General features: G+C 38.2%; 1 protein-coding gene across 1 annotated transcript in view; it reads right to left on the bottom strand.

Moving 5' to 3' along the window:
• Positions 1–12412, bottom strand: part of SLC26A3 (solute carrier family 26 member 3) — a 30247-nt gene that overhangs the window by 6295 nt on the left and 11540 nt on the right. Inside the window, exons 8-16 of the mRNA XM_037837463.1 lie at positions 9316–9463; positions 9092–9205; positions 8910–8987; positions 4812–4907; positions 3749–3855; positions 2539–2608; positions 2362–2454; positions 1091–1186; positions 547–780 (exon numbers count right to left, since the gene is read on the bottom strand). Of these exons, the coding sequence (XP_037693391.1) occupies positions 547–780; positions 1091–1186; positions 2362–2454; positions 2539–2608; positions 3749–3855; positions 4812–4907; positions 8910–8987; positions 9092–9205; positions 9316–9463 (1036 nt within the window). The remainder of the gene's footprint in view (positions 1–546; positions 781–1090; positions 1187–2361; positions 2455–2538; positions 2609–3748; positions 3856–4811; positions 4908–8909; positions 8988–9091; positions 9206–9315; positions 9464–12412) is intronic.

Here is a 12412-nt window from a genome sequence, read left to right as displayed (position 1 = left end):
CATTTTAGAAATGCTGACACAACTATGGAAAGAAAACACACCTCCATCTGATTGTTTCAGTCCTGTTTTTAAATCACATGTGACAATTATTCCTTCCTGTGTTTACCTGCTCTTTTGAGACAGATTGTCTATTAGTCAAGTGAAATCTCATCCACTCACAACGGATGAAGATAAAGACAAGAAAAGGATCCACTATTCCACTTTTTCCTAGGACCTTTCTAAATCTCTGATTTCAGAACAATTTAGATACAATGCCCACAGGAATTTGAAACCACCACAGAATTGAAATTTGATAGGCGTGTAAGCATAGTTGTCTACCAGCAGATTCCACATTTATTAGGATTGTAGTTTGGGTTATCTTCAAAATGATGTGCAGTCTCATGGGAAATGCCCTTTTAAAGAGTTCATTGGACATTCCTCTCCCCCAACCCCAGCCAGAGAATATTCTAAGACTATAATTTACTTCTAATTAAGTATGTACTGTCTAATACAGTTTTTTACCTTTAGTTACTGATTGGTCAATTCCATTAAGAAAAAAGAAATTACCGTTTTGATACCCCTCATTGATGAGACATCAAGAAATGACACTGCTGAAAAATCGAGAATGAGGCTGTGGAGTCTGATTTTGGGGACCACTATGTCGAGTGGAAGATCAGCATTCCAGTCTATCTGGAAGGGCAGGTCTGTGGTGTTGATTGGCTGATCCAGTTCTTCTATCTGGTTGTTGTCCAGCTCTTCATCAGACTCTTTTAAGTCATCAACGGTAAATATAAATCCTTTCTGCAGGAGGAGATAGAAAGCATAATGACTAAGAAAAAAAATGTGTATGTCAAGGATAAACTGAGTTTCTGAAGCACAGATTCAAACTTGGGTCAAGCAATGGAGTCCTAGGCACTTCTCTTTGGTAGTTTTTCTAGGAGAATAAAAACTTTAAAGAGACCCTCCAAGATGTCATGTAAGAACATGACGTTGAATGACATGAAATACCTTGTTTATCTGGCAATTCATTTAAGGGAATGGAACTAACACCTTGAACTATAGTTTACTAAGCTCTTAGCTATAAAGTACAGAATGTGGCCAAAAAACTTACTGGTGTCACTTGTAGCAAACCTTTCTTCTGCAGTTTTCGGATTTTTTTCAAAGCTTTATTGCGCTTGCGTAGAACTCGAAGTGGACTAAAGCCAACCTGAAAGACCCATTTCTGTGTTATAAGAGTACTGAATATTCTGCTACTCACAGAGCATAATTCTAATAACTTTAGCTGGGATGAGTAGAGGGATTGAGACAAATAATAAAGATATTCATGATAAAATTTAAAAGAGGTTTAAACAATATCAGCAAAAACATTGTGTCAGACCTTTGGTCTGTGCAGTTTATATACAATTATTAACATCCAAAAACCTCTGTACAGTCCAGGATTTATCCATAAATTATCCATGAATGAATCTAAACCATATTTGAAACTGTTTGCATTTTTGGCCTACATGACAACTGTTAGGGGATTTTATTTATTTTCTATTTGTTGAATAAGGTTGGCGCCTAGTTAGTATTTTGCATGTATATAATTTTTATTCTATTAAAATAATGTGATTTTATTTTATAATATTAGTGTTGCTTTGTGGACAACCTTCATTTTACCTTTTCCAAAACAAATGTGTTCTTATTGCTGCAGTATTTAGCTCCAAAGTAGTAAGTAAGGAGGATGATCAAATTATGTAATAAAAAAACCCTTGATTAAAAAAAATGCAGTCAGGTGAAAAAATAGTAGATTAGGTGAAAAGCGTAGTTTATAAAGCCATAGATACAATATGATCTCATTTTTTTTGCAAAAAAATAATTGTTGTGTTTAAGGCAGACGCTCTATGTAAGGTACTGAGCGGTCCAAAAGACATGTTTCTAGAGTGAGTGCTGAGCATTTGTTTCCCAACCTTGAAGAATGGTGCCTTGTTATCTTCTCTCCAGCTCACTAAGGCACTCAGTATTTCTTATTATTTAGTTTTAAATATTAATGTATAACTCCTATCCTGAATCTCTTCAATAATGCATTCAAATATTAAATGTTCCTCTGTTGTTGCTGAAAATTGATGCCCAAAGAATATCTATAATATAGTATCTGTGAAAATCAACAGCCCAACACCTTTGGCAAATCTTTTTACTCTACAGCAAAATTTGATAGAAAATGACTATACTGGACCTCATCCAAACAGTCTTACCTGCTCTGGGACAGGGCACAAAAACAACTGACAAAACCCAGTCCCAACATATGTGAAGTCAGTGGCTGTCTTGTTAGAGATCAAACATTTCATTCCCAGAAATTCAGTGGAATTACAAATAAATAAATAAATAAACTCCAAACCTTACAGCATCAATAAGTTTCCGCTTAAAGAAACTAATGTTTGCAAAGTAGATAGGAGATGGACATCTGAAAATTTTCACTCCTTCCGGCTCATACATCTATAAGGAAAAGTAATATTAGATATTGCCAATTAAATTCATATTAGTAGCATTTAGCAAGTCAAAGAAAAAAAAGAACCTTACGTCAGCGTAATCTTTTTTATTCTTATAGATGTTGCTCCGTCCAACATTAGCCAGTGTGCTGCATTTTGGACTGTAGGGAATATCAACACCAAATGAAACATTCAAACATATTTTCTATGCCTAAAAGGCTAACAGTGATCGTTTTTCAAGCACACCAAAGGAAGCTTGCTTTTTTAAATTTAAAAGTTTGGGGAATCATTACACCATTACAGATCCAGAGGGCAAACAATTTGTTTCACTTATCTTTGTGTCCTCCCACAGCCTCACACCTACCACTTTATAGTCTGCAAACCACTCCTATATGCTTTTGCCATCTTGATTCCTAATATCACAGCTCTTCAGGGAGGCAAGGCAGATATTGTTACCCAGTTTTATGGATGAGGATGTGGAAAAGTAGAATAGCTTGCCTCTGACCACTCAGTTTGTCTCTACGCTTGATAGGTCCGGTAAAGAAATGAATGAGAATATACATGAATAAAAGAATATGGGAATATATGAATACAAATGTATTCCATCAGTCAAGGATCAGCTTTAACCGTGATAACACAACCTTCTGTTCCAGAACTCCTTTGTTCCCAAGGAGCCTTATTCTTCTGTCACATCATGTAACCCAGCTTAGGCTGAGTGATCCCATGATGGTGATACGATAGCAGAGATTGAAGAATCAAAAAGATGCTTGGACTGGGCAACTTTGAGAATCAAGAATTCTAAGTGGCTTTTGTGGAATTTTAAGATGAGAGTGGCCTTTGAGAAGTTCTCTAATCTAATTCAGTGCTTTTAAGGAGGAAATACAGTTTAACTACCTGTAAAGAGCAAGAGCTCTCCATTAGACATGGGGAACCCCACGGTCCTCTCAGTAGCACATTCCCATGTTTAACAAGTCTAAGGCAAATACATTAAACTCCCTTAGAATAGAATTACTTCCAGTTTACAGCTGGGCAAACAGACTCAGAGATTTACATGATTTCCTTGAATTAGTGTCAAAGGTGGTGGCACACCAACAGCAGATCTGCTGCCCAGGCTGAGGCTCCATTTTGTTGCCCTTCGTGTCTTGAGGTGACCAATTCAGAGGAGGAATATACTGGCCAGTCTGACAGATGTGCATGCCAGTCGACCAAAGTACTTTTCCTGTAACTAGTGACAAAATTTTTTCTCTTCCGATTTAGGCAAGTCAAAGCCTGCAAAGATGCAGAGCACAATGAGTACTCACAATTGGGTCCTGAACACGATGGTTAGGAGCTGAAATGCCACGCTAGCTGCCAGGCCTAAACCAAGTCCCAGGACAACGGCAAAGATGAAGGTCATGATCCAGATTAACTATGAAAAGAAAGCAACAACATATACACTACAATTTACTTTCATTAAAGTACAATGTCTTAGGTCCAGAGCTGCGAGAGTTTGGACTTCTAGAGCCAAAAGCAGAGGTTGCAGGTTGTAATTTTGGTGCAGGAGAAGGGACCTACCTTGAGAGGTCATTTCTAAGCCACAAGAAACACAAGCAAAGATAAAAAGATCCAAAGAGTGTTTCCATTTCTATTTCCATCTCTGTGCCAGTTAAGGAAATGATTGGCTCTGTCGGTTACAGCTAAAATTCCTGAACTGCTCTAATTGGTATCTCTTATTCTTGGTCTATTGATTTAATTAATAGCTACTATCTATACAAGAATTTTTGCATGCCAAGAGGGTGTTAAAATCCCCAACAATTATCTATCAGGTACAAAAGTAAACCAAGTATAACATACTACTTTCTGCTCGTTAAGTACCATGGGATATGTTAACAAGAATTTTTATACCACAGACTTTGACCCTGAGATAACTATGTCCTCTGCTTCTCATAGCTAGGCATGTTAAGAGCAAGACGGAACCTTTGTGGGTATTTCCAAAAGGAATGTTCAGAATTTAAGTTCTCCACAGATTCTCAGGAAACTAATATATTATTTAATGAAGAACAGAAGCAATGCATACCCTAAAATTCAGAGAGTTTCTGTGGCATTCAGAATGCCTGCAAGGAATTTTAATACAGATTTAAGGAAGTTCTGTTGCATGGAAAATTTCCTCCTTGCAAGTAGCCCATCCTTTTAAATTGAAATCCCAGAGAATGATCTTTAGACATATGTGGTTTAAAGATAATCAGCAAATAAAACAAAATTATTTTGAATAGATATAGGAATGAACTTTTGCTTAGTTTACAAATGTTAATGTGCATTTTACATCAGCATTAAAATGATTTATCTTGATTTAACTTTGTTTAAAATGCTGTGGTTTCTACTTACACAATCATATTTATCCTTTCGCCACAATCTGCGTATTTCAGTAAACTGCATCAGCATTCCCTTTAAATTTCCAAGTGCTAAAGCTGCCAAGACAGACTGTTAAAAACATAATCAGATGTATTTTAAGTTAATCAAATAAACTATATAGAAGCAAAAGTGGAAGGTTGTTGTGCCGGTTTGAATGTATTATGTCCCCCCAAATGCCATTATTTTTGATGTAATCTTGTGTGGGCAGACGAATCAGTGTTGACTAGATTGTAATTCTTTGAGTGTTTCCATGGAGATGGGCCCCACCCAACTGTGGGTGATGACTCTGATTGGATAATTTCCATGGAGGTGTTACCCCACCCATTCTGGGTGGGTCTAAATTAAATCACTGGAGCCATATAAATGAGCTGACAAACAGAAGGAACTCAGTGCAGCTGTGAGTAACATTTAGCAGAGCAACTGAGAGTGACATTTTGAAGAGGACCTACAGCCAAGAGGGACACTTGGAAGAATGCACAGAAGCTGAGAGAGGAGCTACAAATGAGAGACAGTTTGAAGACGGCCGTTGAAAGCAGACTTTTGCTCTGGAGAAGCTAAGAGAGGACAAAACACCCCAAGAGCAACTAAGAGTGACATTTTTGAGGAACTGCAGCCTAGAGAGGGACGTCCTGGGAGAAAGCCATTTTGAAACCAGAACTTTGGAGCAGACGCCAGCCAGGTGCCTTCCCAGCTAACAGAGGTTTTCCAGACACCATCGGCCATCCTCCAGTGAAGGTACCCTTTGTTGATGGACACTTTATGGCCTTAAGACTGTAACTTTGTAATCAAATAAACCCCCTTTTATGAAAGCCAATCCATTTCTGGTGTTTTGCATTCTGGCAGCATTAGCAAACTAGAACAGTTGTAGATAACTGAGTCTTTTAAAGGGCCTCAAATCATATGGAAGGATACACCCTTTTCTGGTGTGCAGATGCCAAGCAAGACACACCAGACCTGGGGACTCTGATCTGTCCCTGGGCAAGACTTTGTCCCTGCCACAGTGAGGTGACTGAACTGCTCTGTGTGCTTATGCCATAGATTATCCGACAGCACTTACTAGCCAGTACCTTGGGACAGAGGATGGCAGATCTTAAGACACGTGGCAGATGAGACCTGGAATCAATTCTTCCCAAGCAGAGATGGTCTAATATGTGTCTGATTTTTGGAGGTAGGGGAGGAGTTGCTCTTTATGAAAAATAGCTTCGGGAGCTTGGGGTCAAACCTTTGATGACAAATAGCAATCATGTCATTTTGTAAGACGATGCTAACTATCACGGAGCAGTTAAAGATCTGAGGCAGATTCATTGGGATGGTGTGTACCATGTCTGTCTAGTTAATTGCTATATCCTCAGAACCCACCATAGTAAATGCATATAGGAGGGGCTTAGTAAATACTCGATGAATGAGTGAATGAGCTAATGAATTAATATTTCCCAAAAAACACTAACCACCACCCAGGAACACAGCGTTTTTTAAGAAGCACTGACATTGGCACCACTGATGGTGGATTCAGGGAGGGTGGGCTGGGTGGTAAACTCAGCTCTACACAGTAGCACTTCAGGCTTCTGCTTCCCCATGGGCCAGAATGAGATATATATTTTTTTTTTCTAGGAATAAGCATAGTTAAAATGAAAAAATACTAAATAGCACTTTGGAGGATTGTATGTTATGTGAATATATCTCAATAAAATTGCATTAAAAAACACTAAATTACTAAGTATATTCTCTTCCTTATTTGGATTTTAACACAATGGTAGGAACATCCCCCCACCCCCATTCAAGCTCTTCTATTCTGAACAGACTATGGAATTTGTATACCAACTATTTTTATACCATAAAATCACAGTTTACAAAGAAAAACACAAACACAGCTTTTATTTTCTTATCTCTAACTGATTCGGGTATTTTATATTTTCCTAAGTAACTTTTATAATCTAACCAACAATTTTACTCACTGTGAGAATAGAGGGCACTGTTTAAAAGAAATACGGTTTTATGTGACTTTAAGAAGGAAATCACATGCAAATGAATGCTGGTTAAAAATGGTGAAAACTGAATATAGTCTGTAGTCTAGTAACCGTATGTACCAATGCCAATGCCGTGGTTTTGTTACTGTACTACTGCTGCATAAGACGTCATCATTGGGGCAGCTGAGTAAAGAGTTCATGGGGTTTGTTGCACAATAAGCCTTAGAAAATAAATCTCCCACTTTGGGGGACTTTACTATAACTATCAAGCATGTCAAGTGCCATCTGTTAGGAGAGATGTATCATTTCACGTCTCACCAGACATTATGTGGTCAGTACTCCATAGAAAACCAGTTTGAAACTATTTACCATGAAACACACACACAACAGAATAATTTTAAAAATAAGAGTACAGACCATTGAAAACCATGGAAAGGAAAGGGGGGTGGGGATAATTTTACAGAATCTGGGGTCCATACTGCAGTAAAGGATTAAATATATATCAAGTGCTTAGAGCTCAGCTGAAACTTAGTAAGCACTCAACAAATATTCATTATTAGTTATTTTTATAGGTTATTTTGTCCTCCATAGGATAAAATGAAGCAAACCAGTTCTTTAGGTGAAACAAAGACATTTCTGATAAAATGGTCTAAGTAGAGCTTATCACATGGGTCTTTTACCCAAGGGGCTTTGATTAAGGTCACCACAATGTCCTTAGGTGTGGTCTATTCAGGACAGAGCTAGGATTTTAAATGGTAATTGTTTCTTTAGTTTCTCCAAATTGATGTGGGCTGGATAGAGCCCTAGTGTACACATAGGAAGAAGCACAATAGGGAAGAATTCTTCTCTATGTAGGGGTGTGTATTGGTGTGTTTATTTTTACTGTGATACATACCCTTCTATTTCTTTGGAAAACACACATTTTTGGCAAACAGAACACTGTACTGCTTGAAGACAGATTTGGTCAGCTAGGCTATTTGGTATGATCACAATGGGAGTATAGAAACCTGAGATCAAGTTCACATTTCAGCTACCAATCAACAAGGAAAAAAGGCCCAAACAATAAGCAATAGATATTGGTGAACTGTGTCATATCTCTGTGTCCTCCCTTCTAATCAGAATTGTAATAAACTGTGTGTAGAATAATGATGATGATGATGATATTAACCATAATAGCTATCTATCATTTATCAAGTGCTTATCATATGCCAGGCCCTGACCTAAATACCTGTGTTATCTCACTTGATTTTCCCAGCAGCACTGTGAGGTTAGTACTATTTCACTTCCTATTTTATAAATGGAGAACCTGAGATTCAGAGAGGTTAAGCAATTTTCCTAAAAGCACACAGAAAATAAGCAGCAGAATCAGGATTCCAACCAGGTCTATAGGGCTCCAGCACTAGTGCTCTGTTTACCACCTAAAATCATATGAAAGCCACAGAGGACAATGTATTTTCCAACACCTGATATCCTAGAGATCCTGTTTTTTCAGGGTCTGTTATTTGTTTAACTCGGGCGCTGCAGCAGTTTATGACATATTAAACTAAAACCCTTAACAGTTACAGTTAGGTTAGGGATGGGGAGCACGAAAGTGAAGGTGTGCGGTCTGTGTCTGGGCAGGAAGTCAGGCTGTTCTCACCCCTCCTGCAATCTGACAGTGTTGGTCTTGGAGTCAAATCAAGCTCTGGGAGCTGTAGGGCGTATTCCTAAGGATGGGTTGTGTGGCTGGTAGCACCATTCTCTGAATAAGATAGAGGGCCTGGTTGCCTCAAATTTTAAGAAAGTCTTCACTTCAATCAATCCATGTTGAAAGCTGTGGTGTCAGAATGCCCTTCTATCTAAACATTAATTATATCTGGGGCTATGAACATGCGAAGAGCAGAACAGATAAGGTAGTTTGGGCATCTGCATTCTTAACATACATAAAATGCTGCCAAGGGAAAATAAATTTATTTGATCCATAAAGTAATGGCTAAGAAGAGTATTTGAAAGTTTGTAGTTATCTCTTTTCCCCTAGTTTAGTTTGTGCTTCAGGAGTATAAGAACCAGGGTCCTTGATTCATTGCCCAAAGAGAGAGATGTGATCCAAAGGGACGAGTGTTACCTTTTGCAGTGGCTCCAGGAGAAATCCAATGGCTACGATGACAATCAACACAATGATAGCAGAGAAAATCCCAGCAATCTGTGGGGATAAAAATATTCTCATCACAAACTTGACTCTTCCCTTGCTGGGATTTCCCAGTTACTAATGCTAGGATGGCTCCTGCCACAGAGATCTTGAAATACCTGTGTTTTGCCTCCTGTACTCTCCTGAACCGCTGATCTGGAGAGGGAAGTACTGGCTGCAAATCCTCTGAAAGATCCAGAGAATATATTACCCAAGCCCAAGGCTATTAACTCCTGACAAGAGAACAAGAAGGAAACTTTATAGAAGCAGCACCATTGATATTATATGCCCAAAATCTTATTGAAAGCTACCCATTTAGACCCAGTTTAGGTTTTACACTTACCTGATTGCCATCAATCGGATAATCATATTTAAGGGAGTAGACGCTGGCAACTGAAAAGGCCACTGCAAAGCCAACAATTCCAATGGCGAAGCTATCTCCTATGGTATCTTGGAAAGTCTGCACATCAGGTGTAATAGGGGGCTGAAATCTAAAATCGAAATTAGGCAAATCAGAATGTCACCAATCTGTTTATAATCCTTCAATGGCATCCATTTGCTCTCAGAAAAAGCCCAAACTCCTTAGCACAGTCCCAATCTACCACCTCCCCACCTCTCCAGCTTAATCGCTACCATTTCCCAAAATTTAAACTCCAACCATGCCAAGCTTCTTTTTATTTCTCAAAGGTCTCACTCTTTCACCTTGGGGCCTAATTTGCTGTTTCCTCTGTCTGAACCATTCCCTCATCCCCATCCTTCCCTCCAGAAAGTCTTCCCTGACCACCAAGGTCAGGGTTAGGTGAGATTCTCATGCTTCCTTGGCTCCGGGCAGGTATTCCACGACCCCCATCCCACACCCCAACTTTCCACTTAGGTGTAGGGCAGGGACTGTGGCTGTCGCAGGATTATGTCCAGTGATGAACATTCTTCCTGGCAGATAGTCAAAAGGTGGGAAAATGAATGAGTGGAAGAAATCTGGGCTGAGTTGTGGCTCATTTCAGGGCGCTGCCTGAGAGAATTTCGCACTGCTGATAATTTTGGAATTTGCTATCTTGTTGTTGAAAAACAAAATTGCCTGAAGTTGATACAAGATAGTAAATCCAGTCCATTGATAGTAGCAAGTGTCAATACAGCCACAATATAATGTTCACTTATATCCCCATAAGCTTTGTGCAAAATATCTTAGATTCCACTTTTATTGTTATATTGAGTTGCAAAGCATCACCCATAATGCCTTTAATAGTTATCCATGGATGAATTCTCTTTGGGCTAACATGATTCTGAGACAAGGAAAGTAAGAAAGTCCTTCCTCCATTGATAACAAAAGCCTTACATGGAAAACCCCTGGCAAACAGATGGGCCTTGAACTCTTCCCTGCACTCCACAGAACTGCTGGAGTTAACTATGGCCCTGATGGAGAGCAAGTTTTAGTTTAAAGTGATATTGTGTCAGAGGAACTTTCAACTCATAGAGGATACTTCTGTGTTCATGCCTCATGAACTTAGAGCAGTTAAGTGGTATATGCCAAATGTATAATAAATGGTACAAATGTCTCCAACTCCACATCAATTTACTAAAATGCTCAGCCCCAGTAAACATCTGTCTCTGGCCTAAAACTTATTGTAAGTAGATTGATGGGATCCATTCAAATCTTTCTGGATTGCTATTCTGTGTTTTGTGAATATCTATGCTAATGCATTTTCAGCTCTAATGTTGAAAAGGTACTAGTATCCCATAATCTGCTGCCACCATAAATGAGAAAGTTTGCTTAGATTTTTAAAAAATAAATCTGAAATTGATGATACAATTAAAAGTTACATTTTATACCAAAATAATCAGAGGCCTACTATTATTCTTTTGTTCTAGCCACTGAACACCACAGACAGAGTTCAATGATGGAGAATTCCAGTCTGAAAATTGGGTTCATTTCTTGGCTCTGGTGCTTACCCTCCTTGAGTCTCAATCTTCTCATTTGTAAAGTAAGGATAATAACACTTGTTCCATTTTCTTCATAGTTTTGTGGTAGGGTCAAATAATATAATGAATGTGAATATCATTTACACATTGTAAGGTATAAAGTACCTAATAGCCACTATTGTAGGATCTCTCTGGAATCTCAATACATCCTTTGTATTTCCCTCACTGTTTCAATGCTCACTTTCATTCAGCCAAGATATTTTCATTCAATGAGTTTGACTTTACAAAATAACTTCTAAGGTGGCATATTCATTAACAGTGGATTAGCAATAATTAATAATCATTACCTTCCAGTTATATCCTATTTGCAATGACCAGGAATTTAAAATGCATGCTCAATCATCACCCACAAAGAAAACGGGGTATAGAAAGCATGGAAAGAGCCTAGTACCTAATTTAGGTGCTAAATTAGAAATAGTAGTAATGCAGGTTGAACACATATAGGTCAGGCACTGTTCTAAGCATGTCACACGAATTAACTCACTTAATTCTTACAAGAATCCTATGTGATAGCTACTCTTTTTGGCCTCAGTTTACAGCCAAGGACATTGAGACAGAGTTTACTAACTTGCCCATGGTAAAGAAGTGAGTCAGAATTAAATCCCAAGCACTCTTGAACACATGTGACAACCTACTAGGTTATACTGCCTTGTGGTAGAATGTAATGATTAATGCATGTGAGTTGTCCCCTTTCCTGACTCCTACCCACCTTATGGAAAGAAGTCCATTAACATTCAAAATATATTTACTAAATAAGGTCTCTAAGACTGTAACTCAGTGATCTTATGTTTATCTTTTATTTTCAAAAGATCTGCAAGATCCTTTTTAATTTTGGATTTATTTGCTTATTTATTATTCTACCTAGTATATGTCTGCCAAAACATTTGAATAAAGTGTAACAACGTGCCAAGCATTTGAATAAAGCCTGACAGTTGCAGGATGGGGAGGCAGCCTAAAAATAGTTCTTCAGCCTTAGCCTGATTTCCACTTAAAAACCTGTTAAGTTAAAAGTGATATTTTTGATTCATTAAGGGTAACGCATGAAGATCTGGTGATATATATACATGCATTTAAAGGAATTTGACTGTTTTAAATTCAACCTAATAACAAATAAATGTTGATTTCTGGAATTCTCAAATACTTGCAGGAGAAAGGAGAGTAATAGATCTTTTTAAAAAGGAAAACCACCTTTCCTTGGTAAGCAAATTGGAAGAAATTGATGCTCTCTCTGGTCAGAGGGCAGAGAGAAAGAAAAAGCACAAAACTGGATCTCCCTTCTCAAACAATTAAACATAATGGCATACATTTTCAAATTCCTTGTACAACCCAGGCCTCCATCCTTTTGCAACAGTAAAAGTTGCTCTGGCCTTGTTTTCAATTTGATCATGAGAAAGGACAGAATGTGATTATCTGGATTGTTTAAGTGCAAGTCTTCCTTCAAGGGGTTCTTTTGAACTTTTAGA

Source organism: Choloepus didactylus, chromosome 5 (assembly GCF_015220235.1).
Source record: "Choloepus didactylus isolate mChoDid1 chromosome 5, mChoDid1.pri, whole genome shotgun sequence".
Classification (NCBI taxonomy): Eukaryota; Metazoa; Chordata; class Mammalia; order Pilosa; family Megalonychidae; genus Choloepus; species Choloepus didactylus.
This window is presented reverse-complemented; position numbering and strand designations above follow the sequence as displayed.